At 39.9% G+C, this 27,165-nt stretch overlaps 1 protein-coding gene across 1 annotated transcript; it reads left to right on the top strand.

The window, feature by feature from the left end:
* The first annotated feature begins 1,633 nt into the window (after positions 1–1,633).
* PLA2G4F (phospholipase A2 group IVF) lies at positions 1,634–26,516 on the top strand. Its single transcript, XM_066188105.1, has 20 exons — positions 1,634–1,751; positions 6,111–6,183; positions 7,479–7,615; positions 9,433–9,561; positions 10,997–11,037; positions 11,628–11,670; positions 12,811–12,877; positions 13,167–13,336; positions 15,003–15,116; positions 15,626–15,663; positions 16,598–16,733; positions 17,443–17,579; positions 18,663–18,885; positions 19,429–19,543; positions 20,735–20,872; positions 21,338–21,445; positions 22,334–22,528; positions 22,862–23,028; positions 24,075–24,261; positions 24,905–26,516. Exons 1-20 carry the CDS (start codon positions 1,641–1,643, stop codon positions 25,132–25,134), a joined length of 2,559 nt encoding a protein of 852 aa, XP_066044202.1. The 5' UTR covers positions 1,634–1,640; the 3' UTR covers positions 25,135–26,516.
* The last annotated feature ends 649 nt before the right edge of the window (positions 26,517–27,165 follow it).

The following is a 27,165-nucleotide window of genomic DNA, read 5'->3' as shown; positions in this document are numbered from 1 at the left end:
ACTAGATTTTTAAAAAATGCACACTTACATTTCTACAGTCTTATTGAAGATAAATAATACCTAATATGATAGTCATAGAATGGTTTGGGTTGAAAGGAGCCCTAAAGATACTCTAGATTCAACCCCCCAGGGCCCCTGCCTGGCCTTGAACACTTCTAGGGATAAGGCATCCACAACTGCCCTGGGCAACCTGTTCAGTGCCTCACCATCTTCTAAGTAAAGAGTTTTTTCCTAATACATAATTAAGTCTACCCTCTTTAACAGTTCCCCCTTGTGCTATCACTATCTGGTAGTGTAAAAAGTCACTCTCCCACTTTAAAAGCCCACTTTAAATACTGGAAGGCTGCTATGAGGTCTCCCTTGGAGCCTTCTCTTATCCAGTCTGAATAGCCTCAGCTCTCAGCCTTTCTTCCTAGGAGTGGTTGCTGCAGTCTTTCACTGTCAGTGCAGTGGTGAGTAGAAAAGTAAAGAAACACCTTTTTCAGCCCAGTGTCTGCTGTACCATTTAGTAGGACACGAGGGCTTTACAGCAGTTGCTGGCTGTTTCACAATGGTGTTATGTTTGCCTTTTGCCTGTGTGACGACTCTTCTTTCTGTGAATTCACCACCTAGTGCTGACTTGTTTGTGTTTGAAATGTCAGTGCTTAGGCTTTTCTTAATTTTCTTAAATTCTAGTCTGGTGACTGATGCTAATGACAGGAAATGATTAATGAATGGTACCTTGCTGAGAATGTGTCACATTCTCATATTTGCATGGAGCTAATGACATGCTGCATTACTGGCTTTTATACATTTTCTGCCACTTTGTTGTAATGCTGAAGTTTGGTACTTGGTCTGCAATTCCAGTTTATAAATTTCAGGTCTTTGATAAAAAGCTTCAGCAAGACAACTGTCAGCAGCTGCTAATAAGCTAATTGCTTTTGGTAAACTATTTTCTTCACAACTTTTTTTAAAGGTGTGATAGACCCTTAAAGCAATCTGTCCTGTCTCTTGTAAAGTTTTTTGAGAACCTTTGGGGGTAGAATTAAGACTGTACTACATGGAAATGAGGAAAAAGGGGACAGTTTTGCAGGCTGCTCAGAGGGGAGATGGGGTAGGGAATTGCAATTTCCTGGGGCACCTTATGGCAGACCAAACTGTGGTGTCTGTGCTCTGGCCTCCCTGAAACTGCTCTGAACAGCTACAGTCAGTGACAAATCTTGCTTTACTTCAGGCTTGTAAGATGGGAACTTCATTCTATTTAAAAATACCGGTAGGTTGTGCTGGAGCTCTGAAAGGGATTTTAAATGGCCATAGTTGTACATCAGGTTGCTGGAACTCTCAAAGCAAATCTGGATTGGGGATTTGGATGTCGCGGCTGGATCACAAAGTGGCGCTTCCTCCTACCCCGGGCTTCCCTGTTTGGTGCTACTTTTCTGCCATCATCTTGTAGCAATATTGGAAAAACCTGCCAGTGAGGTTTTGAGCTCGCTTGTTTGGCAAGTGCGGGCCACACCTCCGCTTCTCACGGCCGGAGCACAGCCCAGTCCTGCGCCAGACTACAGGCGGCCCGCAGCAATCCGCGCTGGCAGCCGGGGGCTCTTCTTGGTCTGCGGGTTTCCCTGGCAGAATTTCTGCAGAGACAGCAGGACGTTTTCCCCATGTTCCATGAGGTGCTGCGGGGCCCATTTCCACCCAGAGTGCTGCCGTTTTTGGCAGCGGTGCTTTTCCAGAGGAAGGAGAGGAAAGACACCGGGTTCTCTCACGGGCGGGTAAGACAAATCGTGGGGCTGTCTCTGAGAGGGAATTCCTTAGCCGGTGTGCCCGGGAGCCACTTCCTGTTGCTGCAAGTGTGGAGAACCAGTCCTGCACTTCCGCGGGAATTAAAAAGTTTCTCGTTATCCAAACTTTCCTCTTAATGATCGTGTTAATGGAGATTTCAGGCTTTTGTTAAATTTAGTGTCTGCTGAGGAAATCCAGGGCAGGTCTTTGTATTCCTTAGGTTTTGGGGAGCAGAATTGAGCTGATGCCAAGTACTTTTCTGGGGGAAGTCCAGAATGCTGCACTTTTCATCCATAGAGGCAAAATCATGCTGATGTGTTTTCTTGCAAAAAAACCTTGACTGTGGTTGCCTCCTGTTCTGCTTTCCATCTTATCCTACAGGGATTAATGATCTCAAGTAGACAAAGACTAATGATGGCTTCAGCTCCTGTTCCTAATGCAGTGCAACCAAAACAGATAAAGTGGTTTTGATGGGTTTGTCCTTTAACTGGAGTGAAATAATTTCATTGTATAAGATAGTCAGGCTAATAATCTGAGTTTTGAATTCAGCTAAACGTTTGTGAAAGAGCTTCTTACTGGAGTTTTGATCTATAGGCTGATCGCCCTTGTTGTATCCTATCACGCCAGCCCCTCAATATACAATTTAAAATTGAGGTGACCATTAATTGTCACAAGACAACTTGCTGCTTGTATAGCTTTCTGCACTTCTGCTTGCTGTGTGATAAAAATAAACTTGTTGACTTTTTAATATTATTGTTTAGTATTTAGGAGATCAGGTTTGAAGGAGCTCATGTTAGCCTACATTAACCTGTAAACCACTGAATGTATTTTGCCTTAGGCGCTCGCTATTTAAATAAAAAAAGAAAAACAAAAAAAACCCACCCAAAAACACTGCTTAACAAACTTTTGCTGGCTGTAGGGAAAGATTTTTATATTGACTAACTGATAGCAATTGAGCAAGGGGTGGGGCAGCAGATCACTCTTTTGGCTTTGTAGGTAAATTTAACATGATCAGACCATTTTAATTTTCCAGATTCACTTCTAAAGGCAAACAACAAGGAGCGTGAACCCTGTGTTTCACTGCTGTCGTGTTACTGAGCTGCCGGCACTGCTCATGTCCTGGCTAACTGTAAATCCTGCCTGCCAGAAGACCGTGGTTCTTAGGGCTGGGTCTGTAAATTTCCTTTCACAGCTGCAGATGTATACTCCTGAGGGAGGAGGGACAGTGCAGGGGGTGCCCAGGAAAGCCAGGGGTTTGCGTTGGGGTTTAAAAGCAAACTTGTGACACTTCGGCCACAAGGAAGGGAGTGATGTACAGCAGTGTTTCTTTGGGAGCAGGAATAAGATGGGGAGAAACTGCTCCATTGGTAAACCGAACGTTTCTTGGAGCTACCTAGTTTTCCCAATAGCTGTGAACACAAAGTATGTCTTAGAAGTTGTGTTTCTATTGGCTGTGACAGCGTTTTTATGATGACTCTGGCAGGCTTACGGTGAGTCCTCCGTGTACACTGAGACCTGTGGAGTGGATCCCAGCACTTAGATCCCACTGTATAAAGGCAGGTAGCCTGGACTATATGAAAGTAAAGACTGCTGGGTCCTGTAGCTGGGATGACATGTTTTAGTCACTTCATGCTACGGCAGCATCTTCAGTTTTGATGAAAGGTACCCACAGTTGCTTCTAAAGTTAAGTATGTGAAAATTCAGCCTTGTACCCTCATTTTAGGATTTAGGATTTAAAGGGGGCTTTACTTTCTTGGCTTCTTATGCACTCCTTAGCTCTGGAAAAGCGGGGATTCTGAAAAATCATTAAAATGCAAAGCAGAAGTTTGCTGCTTGCATCAGTCATGCACACTGGTTGCTGTTATGTATAGTGGAACAGGCAGAGCTGTCATCAGTATTTGTTGCCTGTTTCCCATACAGATTTCTTGCCTGCCTTTTCCCTGATCATTCAGATAGGGCATATCTGAGACTCCTATGCCTCATTATTCTGCAAGCTCACCTGGCAGCATGCTGTGACCTTGCTGTGCCTTTGCTAAAAGATAAGTACAAAAGGCATATGAGGAAGTTCTGGCATAACTGATTGCACAGGCTTGGGAGCACAGTGTAATTTCTGTTGCGTTTTATGCGCTTACATTTTCAACACCCAGATCATAATTTATCCTCAGCTGTGTAATGACTGGCTGCAAATCAAAGGTGTTAGAGACCTTTGGAAAGAACTTTCTTTTGAGCACGTAAGTACATTTTTTACAGATGGCGTGCAATAAAAGAAGGATAGGCTGTGTTCGTGGTGCTCTGTTCTTGCTCTGATGGAGTCTGATTTCCAGGCAACAGCCATGCTACGTGAGTGAAGATTGCTTTCACAGCCGTGGGGGTGTGATTATGTAGCTTCATGTCTCAACAAACAAGAATTGCAGCAACTTTAGGAAGTTGGTGAGAATAACACACACAATCTTGAATTTCTCTCTGTAATCTATTCCCCAACTTGAGGAAATAGAAAGGTGGCCAGCCTTTGCCTGAGAAACTAGTGTCAGGGATTGAATAAAAGGAAGGTGATTAGGAAAGGTTTAAAGAGGAAAGAAACTAGCATCTGAAGGGTGGAAGCCATGGTCAAATTCGCTGTGAAGACTTGTCTTGTTCACAGAAACAAAGGAATTAATATCTTCAACGTGTCCTTTCTGCAAATAAGTGTTTTTAAGATTGGTAACCGTATAACTGGAGTTTATTTGCACAAATTTACTTTAGTACTTGCATGTGAGAAATCTTAGGTGACTCGTAGTTTTTGCTCTTTGCTTGTTGGTCAGGATGGATGGTGATTGCTTAATACAAAAACTGTTCAGTATATTGTGTGTACCTTGGTTTTATTGAGTTGTTTAAACTCTGTTTTGCAAAAGCTGGCAAGTATCTCCAAGAGATGGAAAATAAGGAAAACTCACCAAGCATGTGACTGCTTAACAAACATACTATAATTCCATTTATCAGATAAGGAACATTCAAGAGGAGTTTAACAATTCAGGATTCACTGGTTTCTGTGAGATCTCAGTCAGTGATATGTAGACCCTACATTTTTATATAATATTTCAAGAATCATAGAATTAAAGAATTTGGGTTGGAAGGGACCTTAAAGGTTATCTTGTTCCAACCCCCCTGTCATGGGCAGGGACACCTTCCTCTAGACCACGTTTCTCAAAGCTCCTGCCTGGCTTGCACCACTTCCAGGAATGGAGCATTCACAGCTTCTCTGGGCAATCTCTTCCAGTGCTTCATTTGTCAATCTGCAGTATTTTGTTGTAAGTGAAGATCCTGTTGAATTTAATTGTGATTTGTGTGTAATGTAAGTGAATATTTAGCATATCTAAAATTAAACTCTTGTCTCAAGCCAACCATGTTGAAAATTGTGAATGTGAAATAGTGACCATTTGTGAAAAACATTTTGAAAACGTGATTTAAGCATAGGAAAATTCTTAGCTGGCCAGGATTTTGTCATAACTGATGAAAATGAGGCCGAGTCCCATTCTGTTCCTGAGCCTTTCACTGTTACTTCTGTGCAGTCTCTGTACTAAATCACCTCAAGCTGTTCTTTTGTGTCCCCTGCTCTCCCCCCACTTCTCCTTTGTGATATTCTAGGATCTAGTCACACCTTTTTTTTTCCACTTCACATCCTGGCATTTAGATACTAATATTACTTTCCAAAAATAGTCTCCCAGAAGCTTTCAAGAGTAAGGATTACATTTTTATCTGTGCTGGTAAAGTGTCATGCACATTTAGAATGCCAATACCAGTTAACAGCCCAGAATGAAAATTAATTTAAATTTTGTCTTTTCTAACTCAAACTGCCATGAAGTGTTTTGACAAGCAAGTGCTTTTTTTTTTTCCCTCACTGTAAACAGTGTGTGCCTTTTATGTCTTTAGACCCTGCTCTTAAGATTCTTGCCATGTCTGTTTTTACTCAAGCATTCATGTGCCTTTGGCCAGTGCTCTTAAACTAGCTGTTGTGTGTTTGAGCAGCTTTAGCATCTGTTTCTCCCTCAGCAAGAATGTATTAACAAAGAAATTAAAAACTGATCTATAATTAGAGGAATCCCTAAATAAGGGACTTACTTTCTGAAGTCCATGAGGAGTTACCCTGAGACATCACTCATTGCATTGCCAAAAGGGAATTGAGTTTCCTTCTAGGCTCCTTTAGTCGTCCTCCAGGACACTGATATTGCTGTCTGTGTTCCCAAACTGTTTCATTAGTAGCTTATTTTGGGCTGGCTTGTTCTGATCCATTTCTCTGGTCTAATACTAGTGTGGTTACAGAACAGGTATTGCAATTGAGCTAAATGCTGAGCTTGTTTCTCTCTTTTCAGTGGGAAAAGCACCCTTACTACAACCTAACAGTCAAAGTCCTCCGAGCCAGGAACATCAAGGGTACAGATGTGTGTAAGTATTTACTCAAGGCATTCTGAAAACATGTTGTTTCCTTGGTACATACCTCTAGCACAGAGAGCATTGTTACGGGAGCCTCTTACCTACACATATTGCATTGCCTTTATGTCTCAACAAAAGCTTCTCATGTAAAGCATTATATATATAATATAAAATTCAAAAGCTTTATGTGAGGCCAATCTGCAGATTAAGCAGCTGCAGCTGTTCTTACTTTGCAGAACAAGATCAAGTAAGTCCTGGAAATGTTTTACTGTTCTGTTTACCTGTTCTGCTGTGTCCTTTCTCTGGATTCAGCCTTCTGGTTATAGCTAGTTTCACCCTTGCTCCTGCTGAAAGTCTTCCTGAACCTGGAAGCAGAAATCTTTAATTCTAGCATTCAAATGGTAATTTTCTCAGTTGTAATATTGCCTTATTTCATGTACCTGCTCTTTGTTTGTCATTGTAGACCTTAAAGGAAGTAGGTTGTTGACTGATTCCAAAATAAATTGATTTTTATCTCTTCCTGGTTTTGATAAGATGTTATATATTCCCTTCCATTTACACACCTGTGTAAAGGTCTCAGGGCTCTTTGGGGCATTTGGATTTTTAAAACTCATTTATATTAAATTACTTCAGATTAATTTGGGTAAGGTAGTCTGCCTTAAGTTTATAACTGGCATCCAGCATTGAACTACTTGGAATGCCAAATAGCTGTTCAGGGAACAGAAAAGCCTTTTGAGAGGCTGAGGGCTAGAATCGTGTTGTGAAGAGTTCTTTTCTATGGCCTGTCACCTCAGCTGGATTGAGGAATGGTCCCCAATATTTGCATTGTTGAAGGGGCCCTAAATGGAAGAAAGAAAAAAAGGACTCTGAGAGAAAAAATTATTTTCAGGGAGTGGAAACAGCCCAGTTCCTGGCCAGACTAAACAAGGGTGTAGCAGTGGTGGGTGTTGTCTCCTTGGACTTCAGTAGGCTTAGGCTCTTTCAGTGGTGCCCAGTGATAGAGGCAGTAGGCCTGGTATCAGCAGTTATCTTTTTTTAAAAGTTGATCTTCCTCATTTTAAATATTAGCCTTTTTTATTTAGGGCTTTATAATTTTGATGAACCAGAAGAAAGAAATATAGGCACCTAATACTCATTTTGCTTCTGTTTAAAGACATTTACTTCATTCAAGGCTTTTGCTGTGGAAGTCCAGCCTTAAATTTGCACTTTTCTGTGATACAATGAGGTCTAGAAAATGAGGAGCTCATGGGAAAGGGTATGTTTGAATAAAGTTTTTTCTGGTGCCTGTCTTTCACTCTCTGCTGTAGTGTCCAAGGCAGATTGCTATGTGGAACTAAAGCTGCCCACTGCATCTCCTGGTGTCTCTCGAACTCAGGTTGTTGACAACTCTGAGAACCCAGAATGGAATGAAACTTTCCAGTATCGAATCCATAGTGCTGTCAAGGTAAGGACACTGTGGAGCAGGTTGGACTACTTGTATTTTTGTACTGGCTTGCTTTTCATGCTTCCTTCAAAGCCAAGGGTTCTTTATTACTCTCAAAACTGGTGTTGCTTGTAAGGTGTCAGTTGTCTTCAGTGGTACAAAAAGCTGTACTGTGTGTGTCCAGTGATAGAAACTTCTGTGGTTAATTGCTCTCATGTGAATTGCAGCTAGAATTTTCCATAAAGAGTCTTGTGGTGAATCTCAGGATAGGGAAGTTACTGCACTACCTGGTGGAGTTCAAGGATATTCCTTGATTAAGCAACTTTCTGTTTGATGTTTGCTTCTTCATTCACTGGAACTAAATTTCTACTCACTGCCATGTAGTTCATTCAGTCAAGTTTTACCATCAGTTCCAACGATTGAGAAAAAACAAATTCAAACTCTTGGATAGAGACTGTACATCTACTGTCTGTGTAGGACCTAGTACAGTATTTAACAAAGTCTTCAGATTGTCAGCATTCATTCTCGAAGTAGACACTAATGGTAGGGGGAAGGAAACTTCAAATGATCAGTTTTAGTGGGGCACTATTGCTTTAAATCCCAGTCAGGAATAAGGTGTCTATTAAAAAGAAACTATTCCCCTCACTGGAGTACCTTTCCACAATGGTTGGTGACAAATGTGGAATGGTAATTGACTTGACTGGTAAGAAAATTGAAATTAAAAATTGAAACTAAAAATTGAAACTGAAAATTGAACTAAACTTTAGAGTGTGGGATCTTTTTCTTTCCTGGGCTCGTGACACCTCAGCCTAGTTACTGCTGGAGACTGCCAGCCAAATTCTAAGTTCAGTCTTGTCTCCTTGAGAACTAGTTGCTGCAAGGCTATTGTTTGGGTGCCATATGTCCTCACTGTATCTATTTCAGTTTCTCTTGAATTTGCCATCTCTGTGACAGTGCTGAGCAGGAAGTCATTGGTCCCTATAACATCCTGGACTAAATCATCATGTGTAGTGGTTTGAAAGCAAAACAAATGAGAGGCTCCAAGTCAGAGATACAATTTAATAGGAAGAAAGGAAGAAAAGTAAAATAAAATAGATGCAATAATACAAAAGACCAGTGACAGAGTCAGAATACTACCTGAGCAGAGTGATGGAAGTAGTCCAGATGAGGTAGTTTCCTTGAAGAAGTGATCCTGTAGAAAGGTCTGGTAGCTCTGGTCCTCTGGGAATCCAGTGGGTAAGGGCCCCCTGTACTGTCCCAAACCCCAGATTATATCCAGGTGAGAATGCTTGCTTCCTCCCCTTGGGTGGAGCATCTCACAGTGGGATGGTGGGTCATGCAGGGGGTCCTTGATGGCCCATTAAAGAGAGACAAATCCCGGAGGGATTTATCTATGAGTCATGGGCAAGGCATCTGATGGGCCATTAGCAGAAGACAGCCCAGAGGGAGGGGGTCTGGGGAAACACTGCCCCACCTGGATTCAACAGTTCATGAAGATGGTGATAGAATACTTTGTGCACATCCTATACTACAACCCAGGACATCATGAAAGAGTGGGAATTGTTATTCATTCCTTGGGCAAATCTGTGCCTGCAGCTGGTGGAGAGTACTGCCACATGAGTTCAGCTGGGGCCTCCCTCTAGTTGGGAAGCTGAGAAAATACTTTTGCTAAATGGTGTCAACTAGGAGAATATTTTGGTTAACTGTGCTGTAAGCCCTGCTGAAAATAATGAATTTTCCTTAGGATTGGGAAAGGGATGTCTATTGTGTACAGCTACCCAGGTTTGTCAGTGTTTCTGCCCCTTCATTGTAGGCTGTTTTTTTCTGTTTGTTCTTAGAACATTCTGGAGCTGACCCTGTATGATAAGGATGTCCTTGTCAGTGATGAGCTCACCTCTGTTGTCTTTGACCTGGGGGGCATGAGGCCGGGCCAGCCCCTGCTGCGCACCTTCAGCCTGAACCCTGAGGTGAGCCCTGGATGCAGCTCCTCCCTGCACGGGTCTGGCACTGCCTGCAGCTTGAGTTATCTCTGTGGGAGAAGCTAGAAGGGAAAAAAAAATCAATCAACTGGTGATGACAGCACATACCGTTTTACTGTCAGCTGAGATGTTTCCAAGTTCTCTAGTAGCTTTGTGTGTTTTCCACAGTCTTTGAGGTGCTCCAGCTCAATAAAATTTGGGATTACTGCTGTCTTTCAGGAATGTTAAAACATCTTTAAACGGAATTTGTATTTCATGAGACTTAGAAGAACATAAATTGGTTTTAAAATGAAAGGCATATGCAGTCAGTAGTCATTGTGGGGACTGTCTTATTTAGTTTGTCATCATCAGTTTGCAAAAAATAAGTTTATTGCTGCAAAGGTTGCCTCTATATCTAATAAGTGAAAAGCCTAAGAGAAGTTTTATTTTCTCTGGATTATGTTCAGTACATTTAACCTCTGCTTCATGTGGATGGTACTGGTGATCAGCTGCTCTCAAGCCCTGTTCACCTGTTTATGGACTTACAAGACAGCCTGTTTTACGTGGAAAAAAGCCACATCACCAGGCAAATTTATTTTGTAATGCCACAAACACATTGCTACAATAGGTCTGGATTAAAGGTGAGCTAATGTTGTGTTTTCTTGAGAAATTGTGCTTCAGTACTGTTGGTGTGGTCAGAAGCAGACTAACTGGTGTGCAGTTCACAGGGAGGTGTTGAGCAGTGTCACAGGCACTCCAAATCATTTATCATCATGGAAAGAGGCTTGGTAATTCCATTGTTCCCACTATCTCTGTCCATTTGCTGAATGCTTGAGTCATCTTGATCTGTAGTTACGAGACTTGAAATTTCAATATCAGCAAAGAAAATGACCCAAATCAGCTACTACTTTGTTATTTTAAAAGCTGTGTTAGGTCTGGTACCAAATATTTACTGTATGCTATGGGAGGAGAAAAGACTGGGTGGAACAAAGTCTGTAGAGGACAAAGACTGCAAAGACCTAAGAGTGCAAGCTGCTGAAATAAGAAGTGAAAGAAGCTTAAAGCCTCATGGAGAAGCTGTTGCAGTGATGATGTTGCGGTGGTTTTTGAGCCACTGGAGGGTGGTTTTTTTTTTTTCCTTTTTTTCTTTTTTTTTTTTTTTTTCTCTCGTTAACAGAGTAATGGATCTGAGAGACAACGCTCACTTCTGTGCACTTGTATCTTCAAATGTACATGTGTCTGGTCGTATAGGACATGTTCAGGAGAAAAGGAATATTTAAAGGCTAAAGGCTACATTTAACCATTTCAAAATTTAACAGGAGCTTTTATAAAAGGAATAAACCCAGTTATTTTAACAAGAGAAAAGCTTAATCTCTTGGAAAAATACCTCTTAATTATATATTCAGGATCAAGGGTCACCAGTATCCAACTTTTATTTTCAAAGGCTAATGAAGAGCTGGACGTAGAGTTTTTCTTGGAGAAATGGTGAGTCTTACCTGAAGAGCTGAATGAATTAGTGCTCTGCAGATATGTTGTCAGTTGCTTTTTCTGTGTGGGGATGGTAATGCTCAGAAAAAGGATAATACTTTATAGTTCTCTGTGGTGATTGAGTTGAATCACTAATGCCTGACCAAAATTATCCTTAGTACTCCAGTCCCCAAAATTTTTGGGGTACTAAAGAAGAAAAAAAAAAATTGCTGGTCTTAATGAGAAATAACTGAACACTTTATGGATTCGTTATTTAGGAGTGGAAAGTTTACAGTTAACCTTGCAAAATACACAGATGTATACTTTATCTATCTGATAGTCTGTCTAAGTTCAGCTTTTCTCTAGGTTATCAAAATAACTGAGATGGTGAGATGTTATAGCACATACTTATATTCGCAGACAATTTTTTTTTTTCAGTTTTTCAAAGAACCCATTATTTGTGAAGGGGAATATACTTGGTGTTTCCCTGGATCTCCCAGTCTGAGGACTTTTTCACCTCACTGCTTATTCAGCCAATTAATTTGTAAAGCAGGATGAAGCAAAATTAAAACCAGTTGTCACTTACAATAAACCACTTGCTTTCACAGCTCAGATGCCCCTACAGAAGTATTGACCAATGGAGTCCTTGTGGTGAGTACATGGAAGCCGGGATCATGTGTGTTGTGATGTACTCCTGAAGAGAAGTTTTTAGTAGCAAGAGAAGGCATGTTGAATATTACAGTCATACTTTCAAATACCTCCTATTGTCTCCAAGATCTGCATCTCTCTTTTTCAATTTGTTGATTTGAAAATCTTACTCAATTTTTATCCTCGATGCCAACTTACAGAAAGCTTCAGTTTTTTGTTTTGAGGTTTCTGTTTGTTTTTTCCTGTAGGGTTGCTATAAAAATTGTAAAAAAATGTCTTTAGCAGGCAAGTGTTTTCTAGACTAGATGCTGTCCAAGAAGAGTCCCTCTTCTTGTTTTAACACACATTATTTCTAAGCTTTTATCAATGCCATTATTAAGTAGGGGATCGCTCCATGTTCTTTTGGGTTAATCAATCTAAGAAAATCAGTGTGTAATACATTAAAACTAAGTGTTACTGCTTATTTTCTCCCTTGAAAAAAAAGTGGCTGGAGTAAGGGGATTTTTTTGTAAGAAGATAAGGATAATGGTTGAAATGAAGAGTTTTAACTTTTATTTTTCCCCATGAAAAATTGGTGACGTTTAATAACACAGTTCTGAAAACTGTCTCATAGGAAGGAACCTTTTGTGTTCCGATTTCCCTTAGTAAGTCAGTCTTAATTCAAGCAGTGGACTAGTTTCTTATCTTTTTGGGCAATTGTGTCCAAATCAATCTCTCATCTACTGTCCTAGAGGGTAAGCTGATTGCTTAGTGGTGTGGGAGACATAAATTTCATGAGCACATAGACAAGCTGGGACAGAAATTCATGAAGTGCTTGCTTGGATCTGAATAGGTACTCATACATACATTTAGAAAAGGTAAAAAACCCAGAAAAACCCAGGTGTTGATAACTTGTAACTGTGAAGTACTGGTTGTAAAAAAAAAACCCTGGAACAGAAAGAGTGGTTTTTATTTTGAAACAAGAGCTAATAATCCTGTCCTACTGAAACAAAACTTGGTCTTTATTTGAAATAACTAAACAGTGTCTAATTTTTTTGACCGTTTGCAACTGTAAACTTACAACCAACATAGTAGGTTAATTAAACTTCGACGAAGAAGTGAACTGAAAATTGTATGACCAGAGCTGGTTTCTTTTTTTCACAGGTTCATCCTTGCTTGTGTCTGCAAGGCACTGTCAACAAAGAGGAAAACACACAAGAGAAACAGCAAGGTAGGGCTGCCTGGAGAGTTTAAGTCATGACTCTTCAAAGTGTTTGTTCCTTGACAGAGAGGGGAGACTTGATTCACTGTCTTTACAGTGTATTTTAATTTACTGACTGCAAAATTGACTTTTGAAATCAATTTTGCTTTGATTTTCAATAATTAATAATATTGGGTATTTTCTTCTGGGTAGCACACGATAGAGTTTTTTCTTGTGTTTTCATGGTCTCAGCTACACTTAAGTACTTGATTTTCAATAAATGGCCCCTATGGTCTAAAATTCTTTTTCTAATGCACAGGATGCTGTGAGGTTAAGGTGTCTGTCCCAGGGGCATATCAAAAGCAGTTGTCTATTCCTTGGACACCAGACAATGAGAAGGATTATGGAACCTCGTTTGTCTTTCATGTGGATAAAGAAATGTGTCCAGAACTGCAGGTGGAATTGGAGCAAACCATATCTGTCCTACAGGTAAGCATCCATGGTGACTCCTCAAAGCTTTCAGAGAGAATTTTTCTCTATTGTTGTTTCTTTGCACACTACATTTTTTTGTTGTTGTTGTTGTTGTTTTAAAAATGTCAGACTGTACATTGGATCTTTGACATTATGTAAGGAGGTAAATTACCTTAAGAGTATATGCTCCCCAAAGATGTTTAACATCTGTTCGAACTCAGGGGTTAAGAAAATGTTACTCTGCACACGCTTGATGCATGTAGACGTCTTTACTTTCACCTTTTGGGATACTCTGTAGGAACTCTCTTCTATTAGAAACTTGTAGATCAGTTGCCACTTGCAGAGATTTATTTAGCTTTGTCTTTTACTTTTCAGTTTCTCCAGGTACCCATGTAGTGACTGAATATTCGTTCTCCAAAAATGAGAGCAAGGGAACTCTTTATTCTGTGGTGTTTTTTCTCCCCACAAGCAGTTGGGTAGCATGATTGCAAATGGTGGTCTTGACTACTCCAGAGGCAGCTGTGCAGACGAGGACACAAAGAAGCATTTGGATGACCGGCTTTGCCAGGGGGTTCATTAGGCGGCAAACGTGAGCTAAAAGGAGAGACCTGGACTTGTTTTGCCAGGCAAACAAAAAAGGTCAACCGTGGAGACTGCCCCAGGTGGTAAACCTCAGCCAAGCAACTCTGGTAGCTAGCAGAACATACTTTTTCAACAAGTGCCTTAGACCACAGGTCTTCAGTCTGACCTTTTCTCTTTTATCAGATGTAGGAGAGTGCCTGGAACATTGTAGTGTTGCTTGCCCCATACCTTAATGAATGTTATTTGCTCCTGTTATGAGGACAATGACCTTAGAGGGTCAGGACTCAGGACAGCAGTTGTTGGTCAGAAGACACCTGAGAAGTCTGTGGGTAGTTCCTTGTCTGACTTCAGTTCTTGGTGTGGGAAGGGTGACAGCCTGTTTTGTCTCTAAGGTGCAGTCTCCTCCCAAGGACTGAGCCCTGTGCTTGGTGTGTGGGCACCAGCCCACCTGGAGGCTCTGTAGGCTTGTGTGACACTCTGATATGAGGGGTTTTTGATATGCCTCTTTTACATTTAGAAATCTGCACACAGCTCTGTATTAAGAGATCTTGCCGTTTGCTACATGGTAGAAAATTCAAATATTTCCTGGCTAGCTTTAATTCACTCTACTTTTGACGTTTTTTTCTTTTAATTACATGCTGCCACATGTCCCTAAGGCCATTATCTTATTTCTTATTTTGTGGTGTTTTTTATGTATGTCTAACGCTGCTGCCTTTTTGGTATCTTTTCCAAATCTTGCTTGGAAGACGGAATGCAAGTTTGTTTGTGTGTTTTCTGACAAATGCCAGAACACAACTATCTGTGGGGGAAATTTTGTATTTGAAGATTTTAAATTGTGGCAGACAGAGATGTTAAAAAAAACCCAATACAAAACCCCCTAGAACTAAACCAAACTACAACAAAGAAACTATTTGAGTGAAAGAAATACCCCTGCAAAGACCTGTCAGGCAGAAAGCAGGATGCCGTCAAAAAACCTTGGACTTTTGGTAAATCTTTAGCTATAGTGATATTAAGAATTGTTTGCTATTTCAACATTTGAAAATCATATCTTTTTTAAAACCTTTTTTCTGTGAATCTCAAATACAATTTTGTTTTTTATTAGGATGGCGTGAACCCTGACATTGAAAAGCATACTACGGTTCTGGGATTGGGGACTGTACCAGTTAATTCCCTTCCTATTGGAGAAAAAGTTGATAGAATAATTTCTTTGGGAGAGGTAATGTCAATATTTGCTCTTGCTGTAACATGCATGAGAACCTTTTCCTCCCTTGCCTCTAGGTGTTTGGAAAGTTAGGCAACACATGATTCTCAGGAGTGCTGTTTTCTTGGATGTCTAGAATGAAGTAATGAGAGTAACTCAGTGCAGTTCTTCCAAATATGTTTTCATGGTTAGGTCTTGAAAAATGAAGTATTAAGTTCATCCCTTTCCAAAGAAAAAAGTGTTTTCAGGGTGTGAAAGAAAAATATCAGAGGAGGGGAAAAGCAAGACATTTGTAGAAGAAATAATTTCTTTCGTGCTGCCCTCTGAGTATGTTTTTGCTTTGTGTAGAGACTGATAAGAATGTCTGAAACCAGGTGCAAGGAAGGGTGTTCCAGAGAACTTGTTTTGTGGGTGAGGAGCTGTTCTGGATAGTAAATGGTGACTCTGTTGGTGTAATAACTTCTGTTTTGTAGTTCACTTGTGTAATTGATATCAGTTTCAAGATGTGTTCTCTCTTTTCACAGGGAAAAAGTTTGGATATGAGTTTGAAAGCAGAAGAGAGGTGAGTGAGAACCCCAAAGTCCTTTGAAAATCAGGAAAGATTTTTATTATCAGAGTAAAGGAACTGAGTGACTCACCTTCCTTTTCTGGGGAGGTCTGTTCATTCCATTGATCTCTTGGGATAGATTAAAGAAAAATATATTTGATAATTTTTTTGATAATTTTCTGAAGGCTGTGACTGTTCACTTTGTAGGTACTATCTATTGGACTGCTGTCAGTCCTGCTGACATCTGTACAAATTTTGTGTTCCTAATGCTTAAATGTAAAATAGCTGTTGGTGTAAATATTAAGTAGTTTTGTCAGGCACAGGTACTTCCCAGAATATGTGCAGTGATGTACTGAGAGATAGGAAAGGACGTTTCTATGTGTGAGGAGCTTGAACTGTAAAATAGGTGAAGGATGCAAGAAGGGAGTAAAAAGGAAAAAAAAATAGAAAACCAAGAAGTTGGCTTGTAAGTTTATGGGGTCATTTGGTATCCAGGTATCAACTGACAATCCTGCTCCTGTTTTACAAACTCATAACAAGTTAATTGGTATTCAGTTGCTTCCTTCTGCCTCTTAAGTTCAGAATCCTCAGTCTTAAAATCCCTCTTCCCCTCATTTCACGTTCATGTTGATACTGTGATGTCAGTTGCTTCTCATACAGTCTTCTTCACCTGCTAAGAATCTTTTCCTCCTTCGTGAAATTCCTGGAGCTTAATATGAGTACTGTTTAACAGAAGCTTCTAATTTAAACATTAAAGGAGAAATACAATATGGAGAATTTAATTTGTAATTCCAAAAGTTGTTGTACAAAACAGCTGGTGTATACACTGAAATTTCACCTGATCCAGTTCAGATCTGCACCTAGATTATGTGTTCACAAAAATTGCTTTTCCACACTGATTACAAATCCTCAAAAATTTCAAGGTTTTTTTCCTTACCATCTATTTCAGCACTTGGGATCTTGATATACGTCTGGGTTTTGATCTCTGTAAAGAGGAGAGAGAATTTTTGGACAAAAGGAAGAAAGTAGTTTCTGAGGCACTGAGGAAGACTCTTCACTTAAAAGAGTCCCCTCCAAAAGATGAGGTATTGAGCACAATCCCATGGTGAGGTTGGTAAAACCTATAAGGCTTGGTTGACAATTAGGCAGTGTAGGAATCCTTGCTTGTAACCAACTAGATACATGGTTTGCATTCACTATGGTGTGAGACAGATCTCTGGTACATTTCAGTTCTGAAGTCTAAATGTTGTATTTCTTAAATTTTGAGGGGGGTGTGTGTGTTTTGGAAAACAAAACATTGAAATTTCAGAATGTATGTTCTTTACTGGAACTGTTGTATCTTAGGCTTTGGGCTTGGAATCGTGATGGGAAATTTTGTTTCAAAATGTTTAAAATGAAACTCACATCGCAGGAGTAGATTCTTAATTGTTTATTTGAGGAAACTTATATCTACATATCCTGATACCTTGCTCAGTAGTATTTGGCTGTTGTTACAAGAGTAATTACCTCTTATATGTGTATTGTATGAAAGTAAATGTGTGATAGTATACATAATAATTTCAGTGACTGTTCCTAAGATGACTGTGCTATACTTTATAGCAAGCAATATATTTCAATTACAAAATAGAGAAAGATGTTCAGCTTGAAATCAAACCCAAAATTACTTGTAAAATAGGTGGAAATAGAGGTTTATATCTCCATTTTTTATTAAAATGAGACTGAAATGGGAATATTGCTTTAATTTACTGGCAATCAGAAGCCTGTGGTTGTGACTCCTGAGTTTGCTGTCTGCAGGTTCCAGTCGTGGCAGTGCTGGGCTCTGGAGGTGGGATGAGAGCACTGACATCATTCTATGGCAGCCTGGCTGGGCTGCAGCAGCTGGGCCTTCTGGATGTTGCCATATACCTCTGTGGGATTTCTGGCTCTACCTGGTAAGCTACATACAGTTTTGATTCAGAAACTCAGAGGTGAAATGGTAGTGTTGATGCAAAATAAGGCAAAAAATTACATGTATGCCATCTGTAGGCAGACTGCAAATCAAGTATTTTACCAGTTTTCACCTGTGAGTTCCACTGGGGATCCTGAGCAGTCTAAGAGATCCAATGTCATATCCAGCCCATACAGCTGCTGGCTAAGATTATGGATCTGCTGCTTGTGCAAGTCTGACAGATGAGTATTAGAATGTATTGTATGAGTGAAACTGATGTGTAGTTCCTCAGAGCACTGACTTAAAAACCTTCCTCATTCCCCTATTCTTGCCGAGAAGATAACTGAGGTGGTGCAAGTCACTGGAAACATGTCCGTGCAGGGCACTACATCATCACCTTCCAAAATGGCATAGAGGGTGAAGAGAGGCGTAGCACTGTCTTGTCCTGTGGTGGACTGGGGCAATGTGCTGAAATATTAGCCCTGGTTAGAAAGTTTCAGTCGCTCAGTTCTTGGAGTTTCTGGTGAAGTCATCCCTTGTTTTTGTGAAATGGTTTCATAGAGGAGTTGTGCAACCTGACAGCGTAATCCTTCCTTCCAAGCTTTGTGTGTTAAAATAACTCCTCTGTACCTACTTTTCCTGCCCCTTTTGATTCAGAGACACCTCCAAACAAATGTAGGCTTCTCTTAGTACAGTTAGTCAGTAGTCCAAAATAGCTTCTCCTTTAATCACATCTGTCTTCTGGTGAGGGCCATGGCCTTTATTGCTGCATGCTGCACCCTTGCCATCAGCCAGCATATCATGGTTGTTTTGTTCTGGAGTTAACACATGTGAATGAACTGGTTTGTGGGTGCTAGCGTAGGATGCTTGGGACATCTTTGAAGGCAGGTTAGCAATGAGGATGAAGATGTCCTACAGGTGTCAGGGTTTTCAGCACAATTTAGAGTTCAGAGGTCTTTTATTTGTGGGTTCTACACTCTTCTTTTTGCTAGGCTTCTCAACTGCTGCAGCACTAATTATAACCAGCTAAACCTATTGTTTACACAAGGGTCTTTATTACTGATTACATTAACAGAAGCATTTTCAGGTGTTTATCAACACTGTATCAAGACCCTGACTGGTCACAGAAAGACCTTCAAGATGCAATCAGAAGAGCTCAGGGTACTGTGTCCAGCAGCAAAGCAGGAGCGTTTTCCCCAGAACGGCTGAAATACTATTTCCAGGAGCTGAATACAATGGAGATCACTGGACGGAAAGTTTCCTTTACAGATTTGTGGGGCCTTATTGTGGAATATTTCCTGCAACAGAAGGTAAAAAAATTCGTGTTTGGATGTGTACTGCTGTTTGTCTTTCAAGTGGGAGCTCTACCGACCTGTGTGTTTAGAGTCAAGAAACCAATTACTCTCCATCATCGTATAGGTGGTGCTGTGGAATAAACATACTGTCTTCTTCAGTAAAGAATTTTTAATTCATATGGATCAGTGTTACAGAAAAATTCAGTGTTTATTTGGAATGACTGTTATTGAAAGAATAGCTTTTGTACTGGGCAGGTTAAGCCTGACAGAATGATGTTGGTTTTGCATAGTGGAGTTACTGTGCAATATTTTCTATGTAATTGAGACTGAAAATCAGAGGGATAGCTAGTTTATTAATAACATTAGACATTCTAAATATACAGCTGCAGAAATATTTTGGACAAATCTAACCATATACCTGGACAGTGAAGAAGAAAAGGGACTTTGAATTAGTAGTGTTGTTCATCAGAAATGCTAAGCAGCAGCTACCAGTTATCGAACTACGGATACATAATTTACCTGACTTACATGGGCTCCTCTTTCCTTACTTGTGACCAGGAAGATCCATCAAAGCTGTCTGATCAGCAAGAAGCAGTGAAATGGGCCCAGAACCCTTATCCTATCTATGCAGCTGTCAATGTGAGACCCAATATGAGCAGCGGTGACTTTGCAGGTATGAACATTGAAATTTATTTTTGTTTGCTAAGTCCATAAATTTATTTCATCTGTTGAGTTGTTTGGGTAGTGAGCAGCTGCTGACAGGAAATATGGCTCATGAAGCAGTTGGTAGTGCAAGAGGCAATAGGAAACTGATTGACAAAGCATTACCATCCTGATAGCAAATGTCTTCATCATGGCTAAAACAGAGAAATGAGTTTCAGAACTGTTGGGCACTCCACATGTTTTGATCGAAATTGCCTGAAATTTTCAGGAGCTGAGAAGATTCCTTTAATACATGTGTCTCTGTCTGAATCAAAGAATTAGAGTCCCTGGTGATAAGGAAACCTCTTTCTTCTACAGTCTCAGATTAAAAAAAATTATGTAGGATTCATGTAAAATGGTGGATTTTCCACCTTGTAATATGCATAATCAAAATTGTATGCTTTCGTGGCCTGAGTTCTTACAGTAAAAATATGAAGACCAGTCCTTCATTGAAACTTTAAATATGATGCAGCAAGTGGGGATAGATGAGACAGGAACACAAACTCTTGTGTCCATCTGTGAACCACTCGGGTACTTGTTTATTTTATTCTGGGGGAGTGTGAGTGTATTGCAGTGAATTCAATTTGATCCAGCCTGGCAGAGTTCAGGAAGCATTTGGATAATGCTTGCAGATGCGTGCTGTGTTTTGTTAGGTTGATCTGTGCAGGCCCAGGAGTTTGACTGGATGACAATTCTTTTTCAAGTTTTTTTGGAAGTCTTTCAAGCATGAGGGGGCACTTTGATAAGCAGACAGTGAAGTCTGATGCAGTGGGTCGGTCGAGTTTTCAAGCCAGTACTGTAGTAGTTTCTGGGACATGGTTTGTGGTGCAAAGAAAAGCTGAGAAAAATAATGTAGCTTCCATTTTGGATGGAGAAGGGGGCAATCAAAATGGATTAAAGTGAAAGTAAAATAGGCAGATTATTTCCATAGTAACAAAGTCAAGATGGAGCAAGATGGAACAAAAGCCTTCAAAAGAGTTTTTGTTAATCATACGTACATAGAAGCTAGAGAAGAGGGGCAGAGAAATCCATAGTGATTGTGAAAAGTGGAGGGAGTCCCTTCTGTCTCCCTTCTGTCTCCCTTGTGTGAACAGATATCAGATAAATATTTTCACTCATGTTTACTCTGAGATGAGTAAACATCCTGTTGGCTTGTCCTTAGAATGGTGTGAGTTCACTCCCTATGAAGTTGGATTTCGCAAATACGGAGCTTTTGTTCGAACAGAGGATTTTGACAGCGAGTTCTTCATGGGACGGCTTGTCCAGAAACATCCAGAGCCCAGGATTTGTTTTCTGCAAGGTATGACTGAATTATCATATAAGGAGATGGAAATGAACTTTGCTGCTTTGGGGACTTAAAAACTCAAGTCCATGCCTTTTTTCCCTTCCAAATGAGCTTGAAGAAGTGAAATGTGTCAAATCTTTCTCCAGAGCTTTAGGTTCATAGTTGGTTCATGGTGTTACAGTCTGGTGACCTGAGTCTGCAAGATGGCTCTATTATAGCTGCCTGTCAAAAATGTTTGCTGTCGGTCTTCCTATTCTCTTACTGTCTTCTCCATGCTTTTCTCTTGGAAAATTTTCTGTGTTAAATTGTCACATCATAATTTTTCACGTGATTAACCCTAAGGTTTTAACTCAAACTTTTAGAATAGTAGGGATCAAGTGACAGTCCTCTCCCGTGAAAAGTGTCAGGTGAATTATAGGCATTTTGGTTACGCTGTGAAAAACCTTGCAAGTGTTAAATTCTTTCACATCTCTCCTTCAGGAATGTGGGGCAGTGCCTTTGCTGCAAGCTTGGATGATGTCTGCCTGAAGGTGGTTGGTATAGGACTGAGCTTTCTAGATTCTTTCAAAGATGTTATCAAAGTTGTAGGTAAGAACATACATAAAAATGGTCAGATTTTTCAAAAGACTGCTGATTTTGTAGTGATCACAAATAATATGATGCAAAAATGTGCTGAATGTAGTTCTCAAGATTAGCACAAAGGGTGGGTTGAGACAGATCTCTTTTATTCTGTTTTACTCCCTTTGATCACTATTACAGTGAAAAGAGAAAGTGCTGCTTTAGTACACTTCCTCTTCTTTTGAAAAGAATCTCTTATCTGACTTCGACTATAAATCTGGGCTTGTCCTGGGAGTCTTAAACACGTATTAAAGTGCAGGCATCATAATCCTGAGAAGAGGAAGAATAGAAGCTGGATTGCTAAGCAGGAGATGGAAAAAGAGGCTTTTAGTTTCCCCCATGGTCTGCTTTTTGTAATATTTCATAAGCTAGTTGTATGCTTATTAATCTCCATTTATTCATTACAGTGAAGAGTAAGTGTTTTAGAGGCAGGGACTTGTTCATATGCATAGTTATGGCCTTATTGTAAGTAGTGGAAGAGGAGATTTTTTTTTCCTCTGCCTTTCCAGCCCTGGTTTCCCCAGCACACACCACCCCTTTTCTTTTGTGTACTTATAAATGGTACTGTGTGTGGTTGACTGGTTGTCTTATGTGGCAAAAGTGGTTGTCACTTGCTAACAAGGGTTTCTTTGTGTGGTTTTGAAATTAATATGGGCAATGCTTTATGAGTAATGCTTTTCCTGTTAAACTGTGCTAATAAATCACCCAGTTATGTAATATTAATGTCATTTAAATTTCATTACAATACCCTTATTAGAGGACTTAGCCCAACTGGTTAAATATTGTAGAAAAAGGCCTGACTGAAATGTTGGAGCTGGCCTTTTGTGTATGTTCTGCATCCTTGTGTGACTTCTGCAGATGACTGCCGAAGATTCCATTTCCGAGATCCAGCACGACTGAAGACTCGCCTGGTTATCCCTGGGGGCCCCTTGTTACAAACTGTTCAGGATTTCTTCAAGTCCCGGGTCACGTGTGGGGAAGCCTTCAACTTCATGAAGGGATTGTATCTTCACAGAGATTATGTTAACATCAAGAAATTTGTGACTTGGAGAGGTAAAGGAGTTTATGTGTATCTGACTATTACAAAATATTAACACACTATATAATATTCCAATGTCATGGAACACAAGTGAGCTTGACTTTGTTCTGTTGAAGCCAGGGAATGTATCCCTTCTTACACCATGGCAAAAATTTTGATCCAGTGTGTTTGTTCTGTCATCTAAGGCAAGCTCATCATCAGACTTTATAGGTCTGTCTCAGATGAAGGTGCATGTTGGAATGTCCTTTTTCTTCTTATAACCCTAATATGAGCTTTGTTTATTTCTTCTGCCAAGATACGTGTAATGAATCAATATAGTTACTTGTGTTGCTTGGAGTATCTTACAGGTACTCACATGGATGCCTTTCCCAACCAGCTGACTCCCATGGAAGAGAGCTTGTATTTAGTGGATGGTGGCTTTTCCATCAACTCTCCCTTTCCTTTGGTACTTCAGCCAGAGAGGGATGTGGATGTTATCTTGTCATTCAATTTTTCCTGGGAAGCTCCATTTGAGGTGAGAGACGTAGCTGAGCATTATTATGTGAGCATAAAAGCACAGAATCATACTCAGTGGCAGCAGATCTGTTGAAGCTGAGTACAAACACTAATGCACAAATGAATGAAAATAAATCCTTACATCCTTCATATCACAGAATGGTTTGGGTTGGAAGGGACATTAAAGATTATCTCATTTCAACCCTCCTGCCGTGGGCAGGGACACCTTCGCTAGAGCAGTTTGCTTCAAGCCCTATCCACCCTGGCCTTGAACACTTCAGGCATGGGGAGTCCACAACTTCTCTGGGCACTGAGCCAGTGTCCCACCACCTTCACAATGAAGAATTTCTCCCTAATATCTGATCTAAACCTACCCTCCTTCAGCTTAAGGCCATTTCCCCCTTGTCCTATTACTACATGCCGTTGTGAAAAGTCACTCTCCAGCTTCTGTAAGCCTCCTTTAGTTCTGAAAGGCATTGTAAGGTCTCCCCAGTGCCTTCTTTTCTCCAGACTGAACAGCCCCACCTCTCTCAACCTGTCTTCCTATGAAAAGATATTTCAAACGTGTTTTTGCTATGCTTTTTCCTGTGAAGGTCATGAGAAAATAGAAAGTTGACAACTTTAAGAAGATTCAAAAATTTTCAGAAACCTAAACAGATTGTTAAGTATAACAAGACTATTTGTTTGGCCTGTAAGACCACTGTTACTTATATATGTGCTTCTAAAGAGTGGCTATTGGTGCTTTTCTTCATGCAAACAAGTTATTTTCTGTACATACAAGTGTTCATTATTAAGTACAGAAAAGTCAAGGTGAATTGATTTAATGTAGGAAAGCATAAAAAATTTCAGCTGCAATCTGTTGATGTTTGTGCGGTTCTGCTCTTCATTCCTCTATATTACCAGCCAGAGAAATTGTTTCTGCGGATCTGAAGCTGAGTTTCTGTCACTTACTTTCTTTTTTTTTTTCTTTTAATGAAAATCTCTTTCCCTTTGAAGATTGTGGTTAGATGATCTTGGAAGTTTAGCTGGTGTTCTATTGCAATTATCTTTTTTCTCTGAAAACAGGTTTTGGAGCTGACTCAGAAATACTGTGAGGAGCGGGAAATTCCTTTTCCAAAAATCATATTCAGTGAGGAAGATGAAAAGAATCCAAAAGAGTGTTACATGTTTGTGGATGATAACAATCCAAAGGCTCCAATTGTAATACATTTCCCACTGGTGAATGACACCTTTCAGAAATACAAAGCTCCAGGTAAGCAGGCTGCATCTTAAAGCACTCTTCTAAAAATTTTTTGGGTGTGGTGATGGGAAAAATTCAGCAAGGTCAATGTTCCTATTTTCATTCTTTTTAGTATTACTCTGTAATTGTTAAATTGTTATTAACATTTAAGACAATCAGTTTCCACTAGTTTTTTGAAGGGTAGGATGAGAGAAGGGGCTCACAAACGCCCCTCCCCCACAAAAGTGTTTGTAGTAAACTACTTGAATGTCCATCTTTTAAGGCTGGTATTTAAATTTAAAGGGCAAGGTACTCCTGGGGCCAGTTGAATTTGAGGTTTGTCTTTCATTTTAGTGTAGAACAGCACTTCCCGGGAGAATTGAGCTTTATATTCCTCATTTTGAGCATAATAATCAAAGATGAACATAACAATTTATCACAATGAAAATGTATTTTAGTACTGTATTTTGGAGCCTAGTGGAAATAGAAAGGGTAATAATACTTTCCCCTTTCAGCTTCCAAATACTTTGGAAGGAGCTGATACCTCTGGGGAGGAGCTTTGGGAAAAGGTTGTTTAAACAGAATTATCTCTGATATCCTCCTAGCAGAATTCAACTAAAATGATTCTACCACAGCAGAGGATTTTTGTGATTTTTTTTTTCCTTTCTTGCTGCAGGAGTTGAACGTGAGTCAGAAGAAGAGAAATGCTTTGGTGACTTTACCATTGAGTCGAAAGATTCCCCTTACCGTACACTAAACTTCACCTTTGAGCCATATGATTTCAGCAGGTTAGTGGAAGTGAATCGCTACAATGTTCTGAACAACAAGGATGCCCTCCTCAAAACCCTAAACTTGGCTCTGCAAAGGAGGAAGTTGAAGAAAGTCATCAATAAGTCAAATACATGAGCAGTTTCTAAGGCTGAGGATACAGAGAGGCTGCACTGTAACAGAAGCCATGAGGTTCAAGACAGAATACTGAAGGTGAATAGCTGGAAACTGTCTTCTTGGAGAGGGAGTAGCACACCTGACACGGAAAACTCATTCCAGGTTGTGTGCTCAGATGAGCACTCAAGGGATGTACAGTACAACATGGATGTTGCTTCCTCGTGTGAGGAAGAGCGAAGAATTACCTAGCTCGGTATCTCAAATCACAGTGGCTGATTCCAGATGATTCTGTAGGTCTGTCCAAACCATTCAAGAATCTGGAAATAATCTTCCAGACTACTGAGTGATGCACCTCTTTTTATCAAAGGTGTGTTGGTGTTTGAGGAAACAGATTCCTTCTGTACTTTCAGCGCTTGCTTTTGAATCTCCCTTCATGAATTTCTACAATTCACATAATCTTAAAAAGAACTCCACAGATAAAAACTACACACTGAGAGAGAAAATGTCTCCTTTTGCTTTCAGCTTGCTACTGGCTGATGCCCGTGTACTTTCACGACTAAACAGTCATTACCTGCTTCCCATTTTGCCATTCATGGTTTGAATTTCCTTCCTGCACTTCTCAAGGAATACAATGGCTTTTAGTCTCCCAGAAATTCTATACAGAGAATCTTATTTTGGTAAACAATTTTTTTCAAGGAAATAAATGTTTTTATATTTAACAATAAAAACAAATTGTGGGATTTTGTTGTTACTTCCTGTTGTTTGATCATCATGAGATGATGAAACTAGGATGAGAATGCCATAAGTCTCACCTTTCTCTTTCTGTGTAAGAGGAAGGAAGGCTCCTCTGAAGGGTTTGAATTAGATGATTTTTCCTTGCACTTCAGCTTGAGTTCATTCAGACCTTGGTTGAAGTAATTTTTGTGTGTCTGTGTTTTAGAGACATCAATAGACAAGGTAGGCACACCTTATGAATATGAACGAATAAAATAATGTCATATGCTGCTGTGCTGTGGGATGGGATTCACCTCACTTTGTGTAAAGCTGAGAGAAAAGTACTGAATTAGGCAACTGGAAAATATGTAATGCAGAACAGTGACAAACGAGCACTGTTACTTCTATGGCTTCTGCATTGAGCTGAATGTACTGATTCTGTATTTAAAACTGAGGACAGGAGGTTTGTCTTATGAACGGGCTTATTTAAGGGCTTATAGATGGGTATGATTCCTAATACGGTTTTTAATGTCTTTCTCTTTTAATAAATTTTAATATTGCTCCCATGCTATTCACCGTTTTTCTTAAGTACACTTGTCAGAGACAACGAGGTTGATAGCTTGCAGGTGAAAATTGGGCTGCGCTAAGAAAACCTTATGTTTACTGTTTACTACAGACCGCCTAATCAAGGGGAGGATGAGCAGGATTATATGAGTTACTTTCCAAAGAATCTTAAAAATGTGGCAAACGCATTTCAACTGAGAAATGGAAAGTGACCAAGTTTTCAAGGTCAAGAACTGTGGTTTTTGCTATCTTAGTAAGAGTTGGGAGTTGTGCTGGCGAATTCAGCTGACTCATGCTGGAATCACAATCACCTTGCTTTAATTGTCCCTACAGCAGAATAATTTTAAAAAGAGTTGGTAAAAACTTCTTGGTTTTATATTGGACTAAGTGAATTAACCACGTACTTCAACCTCTGATCTTACCAACTATGATTACCCTGGAAAAAAAGCACACTGCCTGCGTCTGCAAGAGCATCTTCTCCCATCAACGGGCATTACAGGTAAAGTAGTCTCCTTTTGTGGGGTTACTAGATTGCCACAGACAAGGATGATTTTGCGTTCACAATAATATGGGTTTATTTTCCTCTGCAGATGATGACCATGTTCTGTGTAGCTGATGAGCTCTAGCTGAATCTTCTTTTCAGCTAAGTGCTTAGCAACTAAGATTTCTAAGTTCACTTGTTGTTGATGCTGTTGTATAAGAAAACAATTCTTATATTAAAAAAAATACTTTGGAAGATTTTTATAACAATTCCTGTTGTGGATTTTTGAATCC

The sequence above is a fragment of the Chamaea fasciata genome, unplaced genomic scaffold, assembly GCF_029207755.1.
Source record: "Chamaea fasciata isolate MVZ Bird 193981 ecotype frontalis unplaced genomic scaffold, bChaFas1.0.hap1 SCAF_7, whole genome shotgun sequence".
Classification (NCBI taxonomy): domain Eukaryota; kingdom Metazoa; phylum Chordata; class Aves; order Passeriformes; family Sylviidae; genus Chamaea; species Chamaea fasciata.
This window is presented reverse-complemented; position numbering and strand designations above follow the sequence as displayed.